At 39.8% G+C, this 24,056-nt stretch overlaps 2 protein-coding genes across 5 annotated transcripts in view; one reads left to right on the top strand and one right to left on the bottom strand.

Moving 5' to 3' along the window:
- cerk (ceramide kinase) overlaps positions 1–17,917 on the bottom strand; it is a 35,127-nt gene extending 17,210 nt beyond the window's left edge. Inside the window, 6 exon segments of the mRNA XM_018700527.2 lie at positions 837–982; positions 2,739–2,805; positions 3,423–3,548; positions 5,651–5,773; positions 7,817–7,951; positions 17,617–17,917. Of these exon segments, the coding sequence (XP_018556043.1) occupies positions 837–982; positions 2,739–2,805; positions 3,423–3,548; positions 5,651–5,773; positions 7,817–7,951; positions 17,617–17,785 (766 nt within the window). The 5' untranslated portion in view covers positions 17,786–17,917.
- A 1,515-nt stretch (positions 17,918–19,432) lies between these two features.
- tbc1d22a (TBC1 domain family, member 22a) overlaps positions 19,433–24,056 on the top strand; it is a 115,003-nt gene continuing 110,379 nt past the window's right edge. For 3 of the 4 annotated variants that reach the window (XM_018700500.2, XM_018700497.2, XM_018700499.2), the window contains exons 1-4: positions 19,434–19,652; positions 20,125–20,181; positions 22,225–22,408; positions 22,850–23,099. In XM_018700500.2, the coding sequence (XP_018556016.1) occupies positions 19,591–19,652; positions 20,125–20,181; positions 22,225–22,408; positions 22,850–23,099 (553 nt within the window). In that variant the 5' untranslated portion in view covers positions 19,434–19,590. Of the gene's footprint in view, positions 19,653–20,124; positions 20,182–22,224; positions 22,409–22,849; positions 23,100–24,056 lie in introns of all 4 variants that reach the window. The other variant, XM_051077556.1, reaches the window with a different exon arrangement.

Below are 24,056 nucleotides of genomic sequence, written 5' to 3'. Positions count from 1 at the left end.
GAAAATTACAGTGATTTCAAAATGTCACCCAGCACGTTCCCATTTATGGCACTCTGAATGATTGACCCTCTGTGGGACCCTGGTGGGACCCCCTGCTCTGTTGCCATAGAGATTCTCTTATGTAACTCAGCGATCTGGGGATCAGTGGGGCTGAAGTTCTTCATAGTGGCAATCAATAACATATAACTGGGTATTTTTATGCAGCAGTGACCACTTCAGTCTTTTTTCAGTCCAGCACCTCTTCTGTACAATTTAGGGAGGAACTTGACATCCATGATGAAACACTTATCTTAGCAAAACAAACCATTAAGTATCCATATCCATTTAAGTCTCTGTACATGTGTATGTACTGTAGCCCACTGTATACGCTCCAGGACTTATTCAATCACACAGAGTCACAAGTGATTTCCTTCATTTCCCAGAGGTAGTTTTGACAACTGAGAGAAACCTGGTGTGAACTCTGAGTGTAGGTGGTGAGAGCAGCAGTGCAAGAGAGCAAGAGTTTTTCCATTTGTGAAAAAGTAAAAGTTGTTTCCTTGAGGCAAATTATAATGTGTCATGCAAGCATTACATTATGTTCTACAGTCTGCTGCTGGAGAGAAGGGCTGTCTGATTCTGAATCTTGTGTGACTTCTTAGATTATTTCACATCAAGGTGTTTTCAGCTAGAGGAGCACCAAGACTGAGTTGCTAATGTTCTCAGACAGCTCTACTTTTGTCATTATTTTGCTTTTTTGAGATGCACTTTCATTTTGGCATCACACAAATTAACACTGTAAAAACAGTCTGTTTTCAAACCCTGGATGTGTTTAATGTGATATAATGGAGAAAGCTCACCTGCAGGAATGATCCCTATGCGTAGAGAACACTGCACCAACTCAGCATCTGGTTGGTTCTGGTCCATGCCATGGTCAGTTTGGGTCCTGGTGACCAACCCGTGCAGGATCTCACTGAACATCCCATCTCCACCCACACACACCACCCTGGGCAAATAAATTATATCAAAAACTTACAACTTGCATGCACAGATCTGACAGTTCTTACCTCTAACCTTAACAGTAACAACAGCAGACAGCAGATCTAATGGTGAAACCCCTCAATAAATAAGAATACCATGCTGTGCCATCTTGCATTGCAGATTTTTAAGGCTATCTAAAATACCTTACAGAAATGGTGCTATAAACTGTATGAGCTGCAGAGTAAAAAGCATAATGGACTCTAACTCTGCTCTGCTGGACAGAATATCTGATGAACAGAAGCTGGAGTCAATTTAGCACTGCAGTAAAGCCCTTTCATGTTATTGATGCCCTATATGTTCAGTTATCAGCTGAATTTTTACCTTACCCGCTCCTTTTATTCACAGACCTGAGCAGCAGAACCATGTACAATGTTATTTTGACTTACGTGAGTGACTTGTAGATTTTGATTTATTGTGCAGTTATTTTAAGTGATTCTATGTGACTGAAATGATGGTAAAAAGTGGAAATTTTAATACAACTTAAGTGAAATCTGGTTAATTGCTTTTAGATTTTAGTCCTGCTCAAAAGGACTTTTTTACGGAGTACCACAGGGATCAGTCCTTGGTCCTTTACTATTCTATGTCTACAAGCTATCTTTAGATTAAATATTTCAAAAGCATACAGTTTCCAGTTCCAATTAAGATGACTCAGATTTATTTCATCTTCGACTCTAATGACATCATGCAGCTGAGAAAACTACCAATCTGTCTAATGAAAGCTAAAAAGTGGCCATCTCAGGCCTTCTTTCAGATAAATTCACTCATCAGACGTTATTATAGGTCCACACTATTCACTTAGTCATGTTTTTCTCACAGTTAGGGTCCATGTTTGCAAAGATTAAGTCTCAAAATCTTAGTGTCACATTTTCACACCAGGCTTAATATTGATCCCCACGTGAACGTTCAAAACCTTGCAAAAATTTGCAAACTTTTTTTTTATCTGCAAAGCACATGGAAACTGTAATCTGTGCTTTTATTACTCCTAAACTGGTTGCAACTCTCAGTCAATACAACATGTACTCGTAAGATCCAATAGAAGGTTGAATATAAATCAATTTTAGCATCTCTACATTAGTTAAGTCAAATGTGTATCTATAAGGCACATTATGGTACGGATTTCTGACTATATTCCTCAGCTGCTGACCCCCATTTGACCTTAAGTGCAGCCTGAGATCAGGCAAGCTCTCTGTCTCCAAATCTCTCCTAAAATCATATTATTTTAGAGCTGCATTTTCTTAAATTGTTAGTTATCCTATGCTTGCTCTTTATTTTAATCTTAATTATTTATACTGTTTTATTACATTGTACATCTCTTGGTTTTATGATAGAACAGAAACTGTTAGAGTATCTTGTTTATTGTCTATCTGCCAAATGTTTGGAAATCCTGATCTAAAGATAGTAACATGAATCAGAACTCACTGGCCAGGTTACAGAAAACCAAACCTGTACAAGGAAATGCAGACGGTTAACAACCAGAATGACACTGGTTGTTTAGTGTGAGAGAGTGGCAGCGCTTTGTCTCTGTGATTACAGTCTGACACGACACAGATTACAATACAATCTCATACAAGTTTCTAAAACATGCTAACTGAGACCCAGCTCAAGGCCGAGTCTCTCAGTGTCTTTATTACAACGTGAACAGCCAAAAGTAAACTCCATGTCACAATAAAGAACCAGTGTTGAAGGCCCGAAAGCAGCAGCTATGTAGCTTGAGTGCTCACCCATCATATTTATCCAGATTGGCCTCTGTTTTCAAGTGGTCCCTGGCATGATTGGCACGCTCTGTAACTATAGAAAGAAATCAAATACTAAGTGTTAGTGCAATTTCAATGAAAGGGAAAGCACGGGGGAAGAGTGCTGTTACTGCCATTTTACAATAAAAGACAAGGATAAGCGCTGTACTTTTGAAACATTCACTGGAACCTGTCATGCAGATTAATGATCAGAAAAAGTAAAGGCACAGAGGCACAAAATAATGTAATTCAGCTATTGTATATTAGCCCACAAAATGAGCCCTGGGTCCACAAAAACAAAAACAATATTTCAACTGTAAATCTGTTTACCAGGCATATAATGTCAACACAAATACAATCCTGCAATTCATAGTAGCTGCAGGAATCCCAGAGTGAACAGTATTCACTCTGATGGACCATCAATACCCCAGACTATGTGTGGCTGTAGCAAACACTTATTGAATAATAGATGTGTTTGGATACCCAAGCTTATCAACTATCACAGCTTCCATTAAGGTGCTGGTGTGATTAATGGCACTATAAACCAAATCATATCCTCACAAGCCTCTCCGGTCCCTGCGAGAGGCCACGGTGGCCGTGGAGATCTATATGGCGGACACCGGAACTCATTTTTTATTTAAATGTTGAGGAAGGCCACTGATAGGGACCTACCAATCACGTCCGCTGAGATGCGGGCGCAACGGAACAGTGGAGCCACCTTCTGCTCGTAAATGCGCTTCCCGTGCCGCTTTCCGCCGTAGGGATTGATGTACACCAGGAGGCTCTTTGGTCGGTTGGCTGCAAAGTGAGGGAGGGGGATGAGATAGTCATTTAAAAGGCTCAGTGTTTACCTTTTTTACAAATGTGCAGCTGACAGTGGCTTGATGAAGTTTTCATTAACCAGAGACCTTTCTCAAAATGCTCAGTCAAACTGACTGGTCCCCAAAACACACTGCTCACGAAATAAATGGTGTGTCTACTGACTATGGGAGGAGTGTGGAGTGATTCAGGGGTGCTGCATCATTTGGTGATAAACCTACAAAGTGCTGCGATGGAGAATACTAAATGGCTTGTTTATGGCTGTTTTGGAAGACTGCATTTAGGACAACAAACTGAGATAGTTTAGAACAAAGCAGCTGCTCAAATTGAAAATGAATGGATTGGGATCAAGTGCTAAATGAGCACAAAGAAATATAGCGTGATATTGTTGGCAATGAGACAAAAGTTCCATTAGATTACATAAATGGATTGCCAATGGATGATGTAGAAGGTGCACTGTGGCAGGAGACTAAGACTATCGAACACATTGAGGCTTCATCTTCACAATGAATGTAGTTAATTTTCTTGAATTGATTCATCTTTCCAGGTAAAATGAGGCCGTATAGGTTAAACCCATCTTACACTCATTTCCACACACCAGATACACATTGCATTATAAGTATTATAAGTACAAGTCCCAAAGTGCAAGACACTATATTTTGCAGTCTAAGTCAAAAATGTAATAAAGCTAAAGTTCTGACTTGAACATTTTTATGGCAATGTAATATGATAATACATCATGGGAAAACATAATATCTCAGCATATAGTTAGGCTGATTGTTTTGCAAACAGATGATGTTTTAGTGGATGATGTGCTGGTATATTTTCACCCGTGTTCAGAAAGCATTTCAACACTGTAGGATACAGATGTGCAGATACCTTAGAACACATCTGGACAGTGAGTAGGACTCAAGCACTAATGCAGACATCCTCTTCATGGCTCACGTACATGCCAACCAAAGATATTCTTTTATACAACACTACACTCTTTTAATGTTTGTAATACTATCATTTATATGTTTTATCAGACTCTTGTTGCTGGCTCCATTCTTTATGTCTGTGCCTTTCAGGGACTGTCTGGAAGAGAGATGCAAGAGGCCACATCTCTTGTAGGTTTACCTCTGGGCTCTCCTGAGGTTTACTGTGCAAAAGATGCTGCTGAAAAGAATGAAGTGTTTTTTTTTGTGTGTGTGTGTGTGTGTGATAGCTTGTTGAAAATGTTATTGCCTCCACCAAAGAGGTTATGCTGTTACTGTTACTGGTCTTGGTGTAGGTCTTTGCTCTCTGAATATCCTTCTGATTTCTACTCATTTATTTCATGTGATCTAATGTTTATTATTACAGTTTTTTAACTGATATTAATGTGATATTAATCTGTAAACAGTACACTTAGAGCTCTATCATTTTCCCACTACATAATCTACAGTAAAAAATAGAACCTAAACATTTCAGAATGTGAAAGGAGGCATAAAGAAAATAGCTGGAGTGGTAAATAAACACTTCCTTTGGAACAACAGTAACTTCTAAAATCATAGTGTGTGGTGGGGTCCCATTTAAGTAGCCCACAAACAAAGCAGAGAAAAACACAGCAGTAAATTGCTAAAGAAGTCAAAATACCTGATCCTCATAGAACACCCTGTGCAGAGGTGCTCTAAGCAGAATATACTGTACTGTTGAGCACAGCATCTTCCAGTCCAATTTTAGCCTCACAAGGAAATTACAGCAGTAGCAGCTTCTAAACCACCCTCTACATCACAAACCAAGTCTAATTGTTTGGCATGGAGCAAATATTTCATGTGATTCTCAGTGTTCCCCTTACCAAGACTGCCATTTTCCCCTTACTATATAATATATACAGAATATATTTTTCCTACTGTTATATTTGCCTTTGGTCCCGTTTAGTGTCTGTACTCCAATTTAATATATGTCTCTGCGAGCACTCACTGAGCTAGATTCCTACTGTAGTACGTGGCACTTTGATGGCGCCTGGTCAATAAACCAATTCTGGTTAGGCTGATTAAGTTAAGTTCTGATTAAGCCCCAAGTACGTCATCACAAGAACATCATCAAACAGTACGTACTGAATAGTGTCAGCTGCTCATTGATAACTTGGATCCACTGCTCACAGAGTGCCTGATTGGCACAGTGGAAGGTGACATCACTGCACCGCCACTGGTGCTGCCTTGTCCTCCTCACATATGAAACTGTAGATAAAACAGAGAAGAAGAATGAAAAGAGAAGTGCTGTGCTATGTTATGATGGTTTATATTTTGTTGTATGTCCTTGATGGGGAGGGCTGACATTTTACATTCCACAAAGACGTTTTTACTTAATTTCCCTGAGGGAGTCATCCCAAAGGGATCGATAAAGTCTAGTCTAAGTCTAAGGTCATGTCCACCGATAGACTTGAAACCTTCAACCTGCATGTTATACTCTAACCACTCACACAGGAACGCTTCGTGAGTTCTTAGGAAAAAGGGTGTCAAAGGAAGAAAGATGCTATCATGAAAACAAGAGAATTCCTAATCTAGCTTTAGGAGATGACATCAAATATGCTAAATAAAGCTTCCGATAGTTTCCATTCATATCATGTTTGCCACCCACAAACATGACTGACTGACATGACCTGACTTTCCCACAGCACAGACTTGCTACCGAGATTGAACCCTGGCTTTATCCTCACCAGCCAGGTCAATCAGATATATGAGTGAGTACGAAATGAGGGCATGAGGGAAAGGAGGAAGAAGCCAGTTAAGTAGAACAGGACCCTGCTGATAGTCAGACAAAAAGTAGAGATGGAGTCACATAATATCCTGCTAGGAACATTACTGAAATATTTACATTAAGGACCAAAAATTCACTCGCTAAGCACTTCGACAGCAGATTCACTCACTAAGCATTTCAAAGTCAAATTATCACACTAAGCATTTTTTTTCATCTGATAGAAAAGTTAACTTTTCAGGCAAGTTTTTCACTCTAAATCACTTATAGTACCTCATACTTACAGTGGGGTAGGCAGACAGACGTTGTGAGTGGGAGTAAAATCATCTTTTAATAAGTTACATAATCAGGATGTAAGTGATGGGACATGTCTTTGAAGCCAAGTTTCCACAGACTGTGAGAATGCAGTTGTGTCAGACTCGACACACTCTAAAGCCAGTAAAAGATCACATTAGTGAGGTCATTTTTAACATTTGTCTGTGATAAATAATGTAAATCCGATCTTGTTTGGATATAATCTAATGGCTCAAAATCAAGCATTAGCTCATAAGTCACTGGCATGCTGCCATCTTAGACCCAGTCAGCTAAGCTGTGAGGGACTCTCTTGTTAATGCATTACTTTCAGTGACTGTGGAGCTGTCTATGGGCTTATTTCCAGTGTCAGATCGCTTGTGATTGGTGGAGCTGAACACAGGCTCTTGGCACACTTACCCAAAATGTAACTCTGATGTGGCATTAACCTACTGCAATAAAATGAAAGTGACAGTGATGAAAAGTGGCTTCAGGGAATGTTGTTGGAAGTAACAGAAACGCTGCATTTATTTCTTAAAGGGGCAGTTGAGCAATTAAGTACTGTTCTTCCATCAAGATGGAGGATGGAGGTGAGAGTTGAAAAACAATAGTCAAAATCAGTAGCAAAGACATCCCATCTTTTAGTCCAGCCCAAAAAATGCTATTTCCTACAATTCCCATATTGCAACTTGTCATTTTCTCAGACTTGACAAAGCTACAGAAGACATTATACAACTGTTACACGGGCTAAGTAGTACTGCCCCTGAAATAAACTAACTTTTACATGTAAATTTCGTGGAATGTCACTTTAAAGGTGCTACATGAGAGTTTTTGCTATCGCTACATAGCAAATATTAGCATTAACCGCTGTTTACTTATTAAATTAGAAGAAACACTGTGAGTTCAGCATCAAAGTTAATTCCTTTACTCACCAAGAGCTGTCTCTAGCTGTGGAAAGCAATGTCAGTGTTAATACTTAAATTAGCTATGTAGTGACAGCAAAAAATGTATATATGACACCTTTAAAGGGCAATTCATAGTTCACACATGATGTAGGACAGACACAGGATGCGGACCGTGGACGCACACATCTACACTGGAAAACATGATGGTGACCTCTGATGGCAAGAAGAAGCGTGTCTTTGTGTATTGTATTTGGCTGCACAACATGAAAAAGCCAGAAAAAAGGAACCATGAATTGACCTTATGGACGTATATCAGTGCAAGTTTCATACCTGTGAATGCATGGGGATACAGATGGGACTGCTGCTTTGCTTTTTTCTGACTTCTGGTTTTTATGTCGTCTTGGTTGTCTTCTTCAGTCTTGCGGACAGCCACTATTTCGCACACCTGAACAGCATGGCTGTGAGCTGAGGAGAGTAATAAATAAATAAATAAATTAATTAATTCTGTGCTCAAATGCATGGCACGATGACCAAAGCACAATGATAAACCAAAAGCAACTCTTGAATGCTCAAATCTCCACCAAAACACCCCAAAAATACAAGATTAAAGCTGCAATCATCAATATTTTTATATCAAAAATGATCACATGACTATGTGTAATGTCCACAGTATTGCGAATAATGACGAACATACAGAGAATTATGACCCAAGTTTCAGATCCTTGTTTTAGATTTACAAACTGCACCTTTACTGTTTTGCTTCAATACTGCTTTCATCAGACCTATCAGTGATATCAGAGAGTGCACAAACAATGACATGAATTGTGGGAATAACATGACCATATCCCACAGGAGCTGGTGAGTGTTTGGGGAGGGACTGCGTCTTCCTATTCTTCTTTCCCACGGAAAAGAGATTCAAGGCTGCTGGTTTAAAATGACTTTAGGATGAAAGGCTCTGGCAGTGTTTGAATTTGTCGTGTGTAGTGTGATCTGGTACCCACTGGCAGCAATGAGACGGAGTGGGTCAGCTGCCTAAAAGAGCTGCTAAGTGACATCAAAGAGTTTAATAGGTATTAATGTGCTATGTTTGAAAGGCAGAGATTGGGAAAATAAAGGGAACTGGGGAACTGAAAAAGTGCAATATAGTGCTACGAGGGTGATGCCTAAATATCCCACACTAGATCTCACAATATAGCCCTCCCTTGTAAATTTCTTTCTATATTTAAATTCATAAATTCTGAGCATTCAAGCATAACAGATAGCTACGCTACTGACAGAACAAATTTACAAGTGCACTTTTGTACTCAGAAAGGACAATATTACTTGAAACGAGTTTAACTGACCTCTTCAACTGCATCACATACAGAAATTCCAGTCTCCCCTACAAATTTATTCAGCTGATATGGTGAAATGGATGGGAGGGAGGCATGACATATTATTTCTCTCCTGGGAGTCTGGGGGAATAGGATTTCATTTCTTTCTCAAATAAAGATGATGCGCCATGCAGGCATGAATAACTTTATGGCCATCGATATTCACACTTTGACAAATAGGAAGAAGAGTTATGGCCACGTGGGTAATGGCTTTATTTCAGAGGGAAAAAAAAGATTGAAGAGTTTCTTTCCAACTATTTGAAAAATGGCACGTAGTTCTCTGCCAAAGTGATTGTTGTTGAATTAAAATATATAATGGATTACCGAAAGTCATTGTGACTTAAACATTCCATCCATTTTCTAAAGTGATAATCCTGTTCTGGATCACACGAGCCCTGACACTACTCCATCACTGGTTGGGTCTCCCATGTATCACACATATAGACCAGTATACATTTTCAATTTAAGTAATACAGGCCCACTTTAAAGCTTTTTCTCCACTGCTATAGGCCTTTAGAGCAGACATTTTGACTTCAAACGCATAGGGGTTACAAAGATCAACAGTGGCCCTGTTCTACTGAGGTAACCTCGTAAGCCATGACAGTGTAACGGTGAACCAGCCCGTACAATACAAGGACCCTAAAACTGAAGCAGCTAACTGGAATTCAGCCATCATTGATTTTATTATTTACACATGTGCTTTTCCTTTTTAAACACGTCTTCCATGAAAAAGGCCTATGATGGCTCATTATTGACACTGAAATATAGATTAATAGACGTCACACTGACTAACACCTGTGGCTGTTTACAATGAGTCTTAAAGGGAGTATCTTACACAAACAGATCAGTGAGAAAGTTTATTGTTTAAGCTGTTGATTTAAGTGCACCCTCTATGCACATGTCTGTGATTACAGAAAGTAAAAACCAGCAGGTAGATAGCTGAGACTATAATCTCCTTCAACTGATGTTGTAGAAGTAATGCAACATGTAATACTGATAGTTTGGCCTATCACTGAGATGTGCTGACAAAATAGACACAGAATATTGAGCAGGACGTTGTAACATGTCAAAAATCATTTCATGCAGGCATAAACAGATAAGCAGAAGCAGATTATCTTTGGTAAAATGTTGCACGTTGATAGTAACAACTGTAGTAAGAATGAACTAGAGATTACAACAAACTGTATGAGATCTGAGATAGTTCAGCAAGAAATCTTGCATTTGCTGTTTTTTCATGGTAAGCACCACACTTGTACCTGTGTTGTGCCAACAGTGAGTAGAATATATTAGAATATCTTATCTTGTATCTACGCATTTACATGTTTGGTATCATAAGCTCCCTAGCTTACAATGCAATACAAAAAATGAAAAATGTATGAAATCTTGTTGTCTAATCTACCTTTCAAAGACAAAAACCCAACATTCATCATTAAGTCAGTACATGCATTTTCTCTCTCTTTCTCTTGGTCAAATTAACGCCAGACACAAGCACAAAGCTAACAACCCCAGTCATCTGTGTTAGGGAAGGAACTGGAAACAATAGCTGACATTCCCACTTTCTAATGCTGCTCCAATAACCCTGCCACACACACTCTCAGTGGCGTGAACACACACATGCTCAGATATGCACATACAAGTACACAATAATCCCATCACCACACACGCACAGAGAACACATACCCACACACAAATTCCCTACTTTTTAGCTCAGTGCAGTCCCTAAGCTACATGCTAAGCCCTTGGCCATACAAGGCAGATCCTCTCTGCTCTGCGCTGACATACTTTTCTTTGTGCTTGAAAAGAATCTTGGCACTGGCAGCCAGCCAGTGTGCTGCTGCCTGTTCACACCACGGGGCTCAGTGTGTTAATGTGAGCTGGAGAGGTCTGCGATCTGCAAAAAGTCATCTTTTCAGGAACACGGGGGGAGAGGGTTTATTTTCTAATGTCTGGAACTTGTTCTGCAAGGAGAGCATTCAGATGTTTGTTTTGTTGCTGTAAAGGCATGGTGATACCTGAGAGCACTGATATAGAAGACTGGTGCCATTTAAGGTCATGTAATAATCTATGTCCAGCTTCCAGTACTTGCAACCACTTTAGAATGGCAAAGTGTATGATAATTTTTTCTTTCTTAATTTACTTGTTTTTCAGCACTTTTAAAATTCTGAATTCGACATTACTGCTGGTTCAGTAATGACTTGCTCCTAATAAAAGACTTGGATGTGACAGTTTACACTTAATTGTGACACTTAATTAAATGGACAGACCTAACATCTGCAGGAGACAAACTACACATGATCAATGACCAGGAGAGCAACGCTGACAGCACAAAATCTTTAGAAGTTTATCAGGAGATAAACTTATATCTCCTAATGTGCCAGAGGTGTTGCTTGTTGCAGATAGTATTTTTTGCCTGTTCTCTGCTTACAGTTGTTAAGTGACCTTTTGAGGTGCTGTTTAGTTGATTTTGTTGTTGATTTCCTGATCTTCAGAAAACAAAATGAGATCTGTTTGTTTGTCACAGAGAAGTTTGCACCTAACACCTAACTGTCCTAAATTTGTATTAAGTGCATTTTGGTGCACAACTGCAAACGACCTGCCAAGTTTCTGTTCAGGTCTCAGTTTCCTCACATGAGAGGTTCAAGCTGACTGCCATGGGAATATGGCCAAGTTCAAAGAGACGGTCACGTGAAATGAGGACAAGAAGCAACACAGAGAATGACTCCCTAAGCCTGGCATGTGTAATTCTGGACCTCAAATCCTGGCAATGACAGTGCGTTGCTCTGCCCTGAGTGTGAATGTAATCCCCAGCTCTGGCATTGTTGTTGCCATTTTCTACTGAGCCAGAGACAGCCAAGTCCTCAGGGCCCAGGGTGCGACTGGTTTCCATTATAACCACATGAGATGGATTAGCACCTGCAATTCAAAGTGAACACAGTTAAAGAGCCATGACCAGGTTGCAGATTTTTTAACAATCTGTGAATTTGTTACTCAGATGATTGCATACACGAGTGGCTCATTGGCTCATGAGGCTTGCCACAATTTGCATATGTCTAAAGGTTGTCACTTTAACCAAGAAGTGATTATTCCTTCTCAGAGACCTATAGGCAAAAATTAACCAGTAACTCTCTTTATCCTGAAATCCAATTCCATCTAATCATCTTGTGACCTCTTTTTCCTTTGCTTGCTTGGTAATGTCCAGACTCCCATGTGAGGAAACACTGATAACTGCTATCTATAGATGAGCACTGACTAGTGTAGTGGTTCATTTAAGTATGTCATATTATGAGAAGAAGCTAGGTATTAAGTTTAAAATCAGTGAAGTGGCTCTTTAACTCCCTAGAGGTTTAAAAATCCAGGTAACAGGACTCATGAAGGGTTGAGAGCCACTGGCCCTGCCAATAATTGTATCTTATAATAATATAACAAAGAGGACCTTTGAGTTAATGTAATGGAGCTTAGTAGGTCAGTTAAATTCAGCTCTTTTGGTAGAAATACAATCCACTGTGTAATTCAAGAGCATGGCTCTGAAGAAGAGCTGTTGTTCATTGTTCATTCATCAGAAAAAGGATAGTGCAAAATTCTACCCTTTAGTGTGTAAAAGCTTGTAGCTTGGTGGAATTGGCAATTTCAATAGGCTTCCCACCACTGTTTTAAGGCTTGGCTTGGTCACACCAGAAAATGCCATAGTAAAATTTATCTGCATTTCTTGGAGACATAATGACTATTTGTAGGGCTAGTTTGTAAACTACTGTAACAGACTGTCCCACAGTCTTTCTATTTTTCTGTACAGAGCTCTTTGCTTCCATGTGGTATTTTGTTCCAGAAATTGTATTTCATTTGGGGAAAAGTTATTGAATAAACCTCCTCTTTTGTGAAGCAGCTTTTATTCCAACAGAAGAGGTTAAAGATCACAACTATGGCAGCTAACAAGCCATGATAGTTTCCTCCATTCTGGACTCTTTTCACTTTGGACTGCACTGTCAAGACAGCTTGTTAGAGTGGGTAAATGATGTGTTTTCCCAATGTCAAAGTTTATTAATGTTGAACTCATCATGAAAAATTTGTGCAGATTTACTTTGCTCCTGTGACCAAATCCACTGGTTGAGCCTTTCATTCAAGCCACAAGCATCACAGCTCAGTCTCTGTGGTGGTAAATAAGTATTTTCCCCCTATGACGATTGAGGAGCTACCTTAACTGACCTTAGTAACACTACTTGAAGTTCAGAGTAAATTAGAAACTAACTTTAGAGACTACTTGGTAACATTACAGTGTTTCAACAAGTACCTGTTGAAATGTTATGACTGGATTCATGATCTTGCTCATCCTGCTCCCCTAAAATAAGATGGCATCCCACCTGACAGGATTCCACTCAAAATATTGCACTAACACAGAGCCTCACGTCAACATAACGTCTCTGAATTCCTTGTCACACCCTAGTTGTTCTGAGTATGGGTGTTGAAGTGACCCAACCCCAGAAGTTCTCTCATCAGCCCCAGTGTAAAATGATAAGGTGTATGATAGATGTGGAGATGACTGCAGTGAATTTGAATCTTAACTCAGGTATACGTAATGTATTCATGTGTGCACAAGAGGTTTTATGTTTGTGTACATGATATCTCTGACAGCACAGCGCCCGCCCTTGTCTTCTTTTAGTCCTCTGACAACAACAAGCTGTCATCATATTCATATTCTGCTGTTGTCCTCTGCACCCCTCCCTTTACACAGGGAATTGATATGTAATCCCTTTATTGTTAGTGTGGTTTGGCACTGACAATGTGTTAGAGGACAAGCCAGTGCAAGCTTAAGGAAACACTTGCGTTCTTAGGTGTTCCCACACTATTTATGTTGTTTTTATGTCATTCCTGTTTCTCTTTTACACACTGCATTCCAAGTGACATGCAACACAGGTGCAAGACAGGAGATAAGACTTAACTGAGGGTGTGAAACTGATAAAACTGTTTATATTGTCAGGTATTCAACCTAATATTTAAGCAGTTTTGACCACATGCTGGATATAGTTGAGACAGGGCCCATGTAATCAACTGGAGAGGATAATGATGTCTGTCTTCATAGCTCAACCACAAAAACACATCATCGTCCAAGTCACTGATTCATTGTGTATAGTAATTAACTTTAGAAGTCCCATTCTTTACTCTTATTGAACTGAGCCGATACATTCACTGTAATGAAAGGGCCCACATTGCTCCCAGTAATGCAGATTAAACCTGCATAGTTTACCCAATCGCCAGCTGTCGTTTTCTGGCAGTGTTTACTTCTCTGTATCTCTCTTCCTCCCTCTGCAGCCGTCTCTCAATGTACAGACAGGGCTGTGCATTGAGCACCAGCTTTAGATTACAAAGCACAGATCTGCCCGGGTACACATGGCAGTGAGCTGTCAAACAAGACGTGGATTTCTCCCAGGCACAGTGAGTTTGTTAAGCCAACACTTAGGCAAACACATGGAGAAGAAAGGACAGCCAAGGTGGAAGGAATAACAGGAGAAGTCACTAGGGGTCCAACAATACTGCTCACTACTTACGCCAAAAATACCAGCCAGTACAAGTCATTGCTTTAAATACAACTGCAAACTTACTTTTTGTAACCTTGATTTCTGTAATGAACATAAAATGCTATAGATATTTCTTTTAAAGTGCTGCTCTTGGAGCTGCTGGCCATGCTGGTGACATGGTCAGCCCATCACTTTGGTCCAGACTGACAAATCTCAGCAAATATTAGATGGATTAGATGGAATTTTGGACCTGTGGTCCCAAGGGGATGAAGCCAAATGACCTTGTTGATCTCTTGACTTTTCAACTTCATCACCATCAACAGATCAAAATGTTCACTTATCTAATGAAATATCTTAACACCTACTGGATGGACTGAGACTAAATCTTCTACAAACTTTCATGGTTGCCTGATGATATATCCGTGTGACTTTGGTAAACCTTCGACTTTTCTTCTAGCACCACATAAGTTGTGATTGAGAGGTCTGTGCAAGAAATGGATCAATTGCCATCAATTTCTGTTTTATTTCTGTATTAATGTCCCTTTTGTCATCACTACAATGACTCTCCTGATTTTACCCCTAGCACCATCATCATGTCACCAAGCACCTGTGAAACTAAAGGAATTCTCATCAGCCTTCCAGGTTTCCAAACTTTTGAGCCTTAACTGTAATTGATGCACACAGTCATGTAGCTTTGTTTTGCTTCATAACTTGTATTCTGTGGATTTCACTTTGGGATTTTATTACAGAGGAAATTCTATTTCAGCCTGATTTCCAAAACTTCCAGTATCACTGTAAGTGAATCCGTCATTCTAACACGTCGGATCTGTAACCAGCTCAGCCATATGGGAAAGCAAATATCTAAACCTCCCCTCTGGCCAAGGGAGATATCCAGGCTTAGAGGGCCTGAGGAAGTACTCCTCACTAAGCATAGTGATTTGGAGGAAAGAGAAGACGCTGTCTAAAGCATATGCCATGATTTATTCAAGATTTTCCACCAAGATGGAAGTGTGCGTTGTATCAGAGGAGTGACTCAGGCATTATGTGGACATAGGATTTACTCTTGACTCAGAGGCCATGCCATCTCAGAGATTGGATTTTATTTGTGTATCTGTGAAAGCAAGTCTTTGTGTGTGCACAAACAACATTCCTGGCTAGGACACCCTGCTTAGGCCCTACTCAGAACATCTGACTGACGGATGCACTGATTCGACCAGATCCACTTAAATGTCAAGCAGTAACATCCACTAATGTTGTGTAAACCAAAACATCAAGACCAGAGTGATGTTTACTGCTCATAACAATTCCTCTTGGCATTTATGGCATTTTATGTCAGTCTGATGTTAGGGAAAATATATTGGGCAACAGTGGAAAATACAGGCTGAGGAGGACCTGTCATATTTGAGTCACGCTGCATGATTCTCTGCTATCAGCTGAGATTAACTTTTTCCGTTTTCTTGGCGCTCCAGCGAACTCACTGACTCTCTTAACTTCTAAAAGTTACTTTATAGAAAAATGTTACATTTGTTCCAACTAATATGTCTTCTTCTATCTGTTATATTTCTCCTGATATCCCAGCTTGACTTCATTCAGTAAACTAAATTGGAAAATTAAATTGTAAGTGACAAAAAAAAAATCCATCCTGCTCCTGACTTATGTATGCATTTCCTGTTGAGGGCACTGAACCTGAACCTGAACTGACGGTTAAAGTAAGGAGCAAGAAAAAAAAAAAAACTCTGCCAGTTCTAGAACAAATATCTCAAGGACATTTAACCAATTAGTCTCAGACAGCTGTGGAAGTTTACAGTTTCAAATCTAAGGCAAACACACACTGCTCAGACAAAGAGAAGTGTGGAATGTTTGAGCAACCCATGATGTAAGTCAACAACATGCAAAACACGTGGAGTCCAGAAATAGAGCACTTTTTGTTTGGGTTGGTGGACAGACGTTAGGGAAAATTCCTGTCACTACTGTGGTAACTGATTAACTAGACTACACTGACTGCTAATGACATGAAGACTCTGCTAAAAGACTACAAGTATAAAAAGGTAAATATCATTAGTCATTTTTGCTTGCTTAAGCTCTTTAAGTAATTAGATTTTCTCAGAAATGAATGTGACACCATTCTGTTTTTTTAACAGCAGTGTTTAATGTTGAATTTACTGGATATTTCTTACTGGCAAAGAGTCTGTTTAATTCCTAACTCCAGGGTAAACTGACCTGCTCTTGTCACAGTGATCACTGCAGGGGATTTTGATGTAGCCATGTTGAACATTGACTCAATAAATGAAAGTCTTTATGGTAGGTTATTATAGGGCGCTTGATACCACTTTGAGGAAGGTCAATGGCCAGGTTTAAACTGAAGTGTGCAGTGCCAGCTGTAATCACTGCACTCGATGTGGTACAGTAATTGCAGACCAGGGAACTCATCTAGATGAACAAACATTAGCCTCGGGAGGTTATAAGGACATCTGGATTAAGTGGAAGGTCTCTGATGCAAAGGATAGACCAGACCAAAATTTGGATCACTGTTCGACATCAAAAATGATAGTAAAGAGAACATATACATAGATACATACATACTGTTAATCACAGACCCTGGACTGGGTTGCACAGGTATCTGTAAACACTGCAGGTGTGTTTCCACTGCAGGAATTTTCCCCACTTAACAAGAACCTGGACCTAAATTAAGTTCCAGGAAGATAGTTTGCCCTACAAACGTGCCCGCTCAGGAGGTAGTACTTTCTGAAGGTTCAGGAACTTTCGGGGTGGGGATTGTAGCATTGAACATAGCCAGTTGGTTAAGTATGTTGGCATTTTCCACAGCATTTTATACACCCACCATTAATTAAAACCTGTGTGCAGGAACATTTACCCCTGAGGAAGTTCTTGGACATAAGTTCATGGGAAATTTAAGTTCCTGGATTTTTTGGTGAAAAAGCACCTTGTGTTGAAACTAGATATAATACTCAAAACTTATAGCAACGAGCAAGTTTCTAGAGAGATGTTTCAAAGAGCTCACTTGGGCAGAAAACAGCCTTCGTGGAGGAGTTAATGAAAGAATGAATTGCTGGGAGACATTAAATAACAGTCAACCTCTGGTAGCACATGTATTTGTTTGATGTGCTGATCTTTTATATATTTAAAAAATATATATTCATTATTCTATTTTTGATGGGATTATTTTGCATGTTGCCATATAACTTAATTATGACAAAGACATCAAGCTCATTCATGTTAGACTTACCTGTTTCAGACACACTGCTGATGTCCGAGCTTCGTTTTCTGCTCTTCTCAATCTCCCTCCAAGCCAAAAAACTGCGATTAAGAACAACTTCAAACTGTCTGTGCTTCTGGAAAAGCCTCGAAGACAGCAATCTGGGTTGTTTTTCCATTATGTCGCTCAGATGTGTCATTAGTTATCGCTGTCTTCCGATGGTTCTCATCTCAACTTTCTCACGGCCCACACCGTAAAACGCGCTGAGTGAATGTTATGTGTGTTGAGCCTGTGAGCCGGTCGGCCCAAGCTGTCAGGAGAAGGGACTTAAAACAAAGATCGTGTATGAGTAGGATGATTCACTCGGTGGTAAAAATGCAACTGGCCTACTTTCCAGTCTGTCCTGTCCTACGACAGGCACAGAATGAATGTAGAAATAGTCTAGATTTCCCAATTAATGATTAAGAAAGAGCCTTGTCTTTCTTTCTTTTCTTTTTTTTTTTGCAGTATATGTCATATAGGCCTCTACATTCAGTCCTGAAACTTGTATAGCAAGTAAATAAAATACATAAAATAACCCTATATATTTCGACAGAAAATATTTCTGGCCCAATTTATATATATATATATATATATATATATATATATATATATATATATATACCATTGGGCCAGTTTTTGCAATTTTTCCATCAATACCAATAACATCTAACAACAGTCACGACGTTTGCAGTATGCAGAAATACTGACAGAGTGAGAGCTCTCGGATTTTATCCTGTCTGCTTCAATCCCGTGGAACAAACACTGCATCAGCACACCGCATAAACACGTAAGCTCTCTAATTCATGAGTCAGAGCGGTTAGGTGCTTCCTGCAGTTGATCTACCATCACCTTCACACAGTGATCATTACGAGGCAAACACCGATATTAACAGAAACAGAAGACTAAACTGTGCCTCTGACTCTGCTTACAGCTGAAAAGCCAGAAAGAAAGTGAGCTGATTCAAGCTGACGGAAACATTGTCAATCATAAATATATTTTATATGGTCACTTCTTCCAACATCGACAGCACTTCTCATAGTTTGAGTTTCTCATTTGTCTTGTACTTTTGAGCTGCTTTATAAGTGTAACAGTTTGTGTGACAGAGAGTGAGAGACAGTTAATGTGAAAATGAAAATGTTTTTTTGCAAAGCGAAGTTCCTTCTTCTCAGAGGGCCAGCAAAAATAGGTAGATGTCTCATCTCCCAGGAAGAGATAAAAAAAAAAAAAAAAAAAAAACTTATTTGGACTTTCTTTACATCTCAGCGACTGTATTATGCAGTGTGACATCCTTGGTTTTTAAGTGTACGTATTAAATGATCTCTTATATGATGTCTTATGTCGTAATAAGGAGTGTGAATTGATTAACTGCTTGCTGATTACATAGCAAGAAAAACTTCTCAGTCAGTAATCTCCATTGCATCCCGTTAATACAAATGTAATACAACGTGTTTTCAGAATAACATTATTTTATATTCTATGAACACCCCATCTTTTCAAAGTTATGTCCGGATAATAAAGAATTAATACTATATAAACAATTTTAAACAATAGTAAACCTTACTAAAGAACAATTGCAATTCCAAGTTGCTATGGAAGTGGTAAATATTGGTAATGCTAAGTATTTTTCTCTCCGTGCCTGTGGTCCTGATGCTGGTGGTCTCTCTTTTGATTGACACACAGTTTGTCGTTTCTGTCAACAAAGCAAAAGCAGGGGGTATGACGTCAGCTGTCTCCTCAAGTCACCTAATAGCAGATCTCACTTGTGATTGGCTCGCGTTGAGGAAGTGTCCCTCCGGCCAATCACAGCAGCGTTTGCTCACTCATTAGGCAGTATCAACATGGCAGCTTTCTGAGTTTTGGAGGAGGGGGACCTGGTGTAAATAAACACAAATTTCACGTTTAACAGACAACGACAGCGCTCGGGTGTTTGTATTTAGGACTGCCTGGAGCCGTGCAGGGAAAATGTCGAGTGACGGAAACAGAAAACAGTTCTGGAAAAGAAACGCAGCCAAGGTTCCTGGCAGGTGAGTGACGTGTTCCCTCCTGTTGGCTAGCTTAGCCTAGCTAGCCTTACTCTACTGACGCCGCACTGTTGAGCTTCAAACACCACTTCCACTTTCACTGACTGTCCTGCTGCATTGCACAAAGTTTGCGAGGTTCTCCCCCTTCATTGTGTTGATGTCTGTAGTAAATAAGCCTCGCAGACAGTTTACACCTTGCTGCTGTTAGCCGGCTATGAGCTACGTTGCTAGCAGCGGCTAACTGTTAAGTAATTTATCACACCGCACTCACAGAGTTGTAACTAGTGATACAGTAACCATTTTACATGACGGAGAAGTTATGGTGTTACACCAAATTGTCATTTTATCACTTTTAGTCGTAGCTCCACAGCTGTAAATGCCATTGTTTGGGATAACTTGAAGCTAACGTGGCTAGCTTGACAGCTAGTTTGAAATGAGTTCATTCATTTACATTTTCTTTTCTTCACTTCCTCAGCATTCAACATGTATATGGCGCACAACATCCACCTTTCGACCCGCTTCTTCATGCTAAGTAAGTTGAATGTACTTCTTCTTTTTTGGCAAAGAATCTCGTGATCTTGCTGGAGATTGTGAGCAGTTGTCAGACTTTTACTTCCCTTACTTTCTGTGTGCTAGCAGTGTGTCTCGGTTTAGAAAGCTATGTCTTAAAACCTAGTTGTAGCTCTGATTCTTGGCCGTCCTTTCTCTTTGCCCCAAATATCCCTTTAAAATACCAGACATGTCAAGATGTGACACTGGATGAAAATATCTCCCCTCATCATAGAGGATCCCATCAGTTTTCATTAATAAGACTTAATAAGACAGGTTTATTTGGTATGTATTAGTTAAACTGTACTCTTCCTCTTTAAATGGGAGATGAATCTTTTATTCTGGAAGTTAAAGTTTCTTTGATGACAAACAGCACAGATCTCAATTGATGATCAAGACCTTTACTGTACTGCCAGTCCCTCGATAAGAATCAGAACACATAAGCATGAGTCAGAACTTAAGTCCCGTTGAATTGATATTTCACTGTAGTTCCTATTGTTTTCTTCCATCTCTGTTCACCTTCAGTACCAGCAGAGAGCCTTTAGGAGACATTTAAACAACAAAACAGTGTAAAATTTTGAAAGGGTAGCTACTAAGCCACTCACAGATGACAGAAAACTGCTGTGGCATGGATTGATGCTGTGACATGTTACACATTTAGCTGCATAACCAGTCAGGAATGTGGACCTGTTTGTTTTTTGACAGCTGTCAAATTCACCAGCTGTGACATCACACAATGGGGTGTGGCCAAAACTGCAATGTGTTAACATATGAAATGTCTAGAGTATTGCAATATAATTCTCGTAACCTTTTGTTTGCACTGCATGGCCCTTCCTGTTATGCTGTTTTATAGGAAGTGACCCTACCAGAAATTCTAGTCAGAGAATGAATAAGTGAACACCCTAAAGGAACTTAGGCATACTGTTTGTTTTATTTTTATCTTATTTGATAAGCACATATCTGTGTCCATTACAAACACATTATGTTACATGCCTTGAAGGGCATGGGCTTACTACATAGGTCTGCGATGTGTAAAATGTTGGAATGAATAGTAATTGAAATCATTAATTAGTAAGAAAAAGACAAGACTATACAGTAAATATTTCTTATACAGCTAAAAGTTAACAGAAGCACTGTAGAGTCTTGAAATATAGAGTGTGTGGAAAACATTTTTGGAAGTGTCATTGTCATTCTCTTCTGATTTGGAAATATTTTTGACTTTTTTGGACTTCTTTTATAACATGTCACCCACGGTACCTATCTTCCAATTCTCACACACCCTCATGCACTCCCAGATAGAAAAACAGCCTATTATTCAGTAATAATCCTTTTCTTTCTTCTGTCTGATGTTTAATCATGTAGATTTCCACAGGGGGTTGAATTTAATTTGCTTGTTTTTTTTTGTTTTTTTTTTGTCGGTGCGTAAGTTCCGACTCTTTCTTTTCTTCTAAGTTATGATGGAAGTGAGCTAATATGAACAAGTTTTTCTCTTTATTATGGTAATCCTTGTCTTTGTGAGAAATCAGAGCACCTTCATCACTCTTCCTCCCCCTGCCCCTTTTCCCCTTCCTCCCTTTTCCCTTTTCAACGTCACATGATAAAACAGAAAAGGTTGAGTTTAATTGAATTCTCTTTTTCTATTGCATTTCTTATTCCTGCTGAATGAGAGGGTATTGTAGCAGTACAAAGAAAGCAACTGACTGAATTTAGTCTCTTGAACGTGGCCAGATTTAGTCTTGGTAGGTGTTTGTGGCCTGCTTTTATTTAAGTGTTTAAGATTAAGAGTGTGTGAAAGGGTGGTGACTCACATACTTGTGTGTTCAATTGTGAGTGCTGTGAATTACTGCTAAGTCTTTTCTTTATCTTAACTGTGGTTATTTATTCTATCTTCCTCTCCTTTTCTCCCTTTCCCTCTCTGTTTTTTTCCCACTTTCCTACCTCCTCCCCCCTTTCTCTCAATTCTCTTAATCTCATCCTCTTTCCCTTATCTCCTCTGTCGTCATGGCTATCTCTCTCTGTCCTTCAGTCTAATTAAAGCAGGCAACAAGCCTCCTCCGGCCACGCCAGGCAAGCCCAAGAAGGCCACCACCTTCCAGGAGTTTGAGAGCATCACAAGCGATGCCTGGGATGTTGGGGACGACGATGATGAGCTGCTGGCCATGGCTGCACAGAACCTTAACATCGAGGTGGTCATGGAGACGGCCAATAAGGTGAACGAACACAAGCAGGGAGCGTGAGAAGAATGTTTTTCTGTCATGAGGATTTGGTCAAAGGATGGTTACCTTATTCACTGTGACACCCTATTTCAAAGCATTTGCACCTTCCAAATAGGCTCTAGTTCCTGGAAATAGTCAACTGTATAGGGCAGACAATATAACAACCAAAAATTACAAAAATTCCAGTCTCATAAAAATAAGATTACAGTCAATGCTTTTAGAGGGATCAAAACAAAAAGTGGGTGACTTACAATACTGCTTAATTGTCTGTCTGAACACACATCTGTGCATTTAAGATGAGTGTATGCCAATGGATTTAGTTGCACATATAGCAATTGGATGCTGCAGCCGTGTGTCCCTCAAAACTGGTCCATTTTTCATAACTTACCAGGACTTCAGTGGCTTGTGCCCTTGTTTTCTCTGTAAACTCTACAGGTAATTGAGAATCACAGCAAGCAGCAGGAGAGACAGAGGCTGGACGACACAACAGAGCTGGAACAGAGGGAAGAGGACACGCAGGAGGAGGTGGCAGAAGACGAGGAGGAGGACGTGGAGGACGAGGAGGACAGGGCGGAGGAGGGAGACGTGACCAGCCCGGAGTTGTCATTCGCCTCCCAGAGCAGCCCCTATACTGATGGCCGCCTGGTGAAATCCCACAGCGAGGCTCCAATTGGGTCACCTAAAGGTTAGTCAATACCATTGCTCAGTGTCCAAAAAATGTTCTGGCTCAACTGCATACTAAAAGCTGGACTGCTTTTACTTGCAGTGCACCAGTGTTGTGGAATATTTGGAAAAGACACCATCCTCGTCAATCACCCCATACAGTATATACAGTATAACTTTTAAGTTTTTGTTTATTATTCTGTTCTTGCTGTTGTTGATCTTATTTTAATCTTACTATAAACACGGTGATTGGCCATTGCATCCTATATAAATAAGGGTTAAATGTTGGGGAAAAAAGCTCAGGAAATGTTTCTGTGTTGACTTTAAATGGGTTGCTATGATTAGAATAAATAGATGAACCTATACAGCATTTTAGGAAATAACTCACTCACTTTTACAAGTTCACTAACTCCAATGATTTTTGTCTGCATCATTTTTTATGCGTGTATTTGCTCACTCTGGTTTCACAGCTGCTTTTGTGTCACCACATTCAAATAAATATCAAGTTTCAGCAGAACCATCAGGCATCCAAACAGCAGAGAAATTAACAAAAAATATTTGGCAGATGTTATCACTCTGTAGAGCAGTGTTACTGATACACTGCCAATGTTGTGCTTTGATTTGGACTCGCTCGTGGTTTAGGCAGAGTGTACGGCATTGACACAGCTTGAGAACATGCAAATACTAAAGCATTTGTAATCAGATCTTCTTAGTTAAAAGATAGAAACAAGTGTTAGTATTCCTTTTAAAGGTTGAGAGGAGATGGCTCTGCTGTTGCTTTAGTGGTTGTAGCATTAGCAGAAGACGCCCACCGTCGTGAATGTCTGGCTGACTGTTGTCCTGTCTGGCAGGTCATCTGCTCGTCTGCCCAGGCGTATGCTATTCTGCATGTTGCTGTATTTAGATACAGATAACATGAGCAGCCTGTTGCCTTCAGGCAGTTCCTCTTATCTCTTCAGAGAAGACGCAGCACAGGCTC

The sequence above is a fragment of the Lates calcarifer genome, linkage group LG18 (assembly GCF_001640805.2).
Source record: "Lates calcarifer isolate ASB-BC8 linkage group LG18, TLL_Latcal_v3, whole genome shotgun sequence".
NCBI classification, from domain to species: Eukaryota; Metazoa; Chordata; class Actinopteri; family Centropomidae; genus Lates; species Lates calcarifer.
The sequence above is the reverse complement of the archived record's forward strand: the minus strand, read 5'-3'. Positions and strand labels throughout refer to the sequence as shown.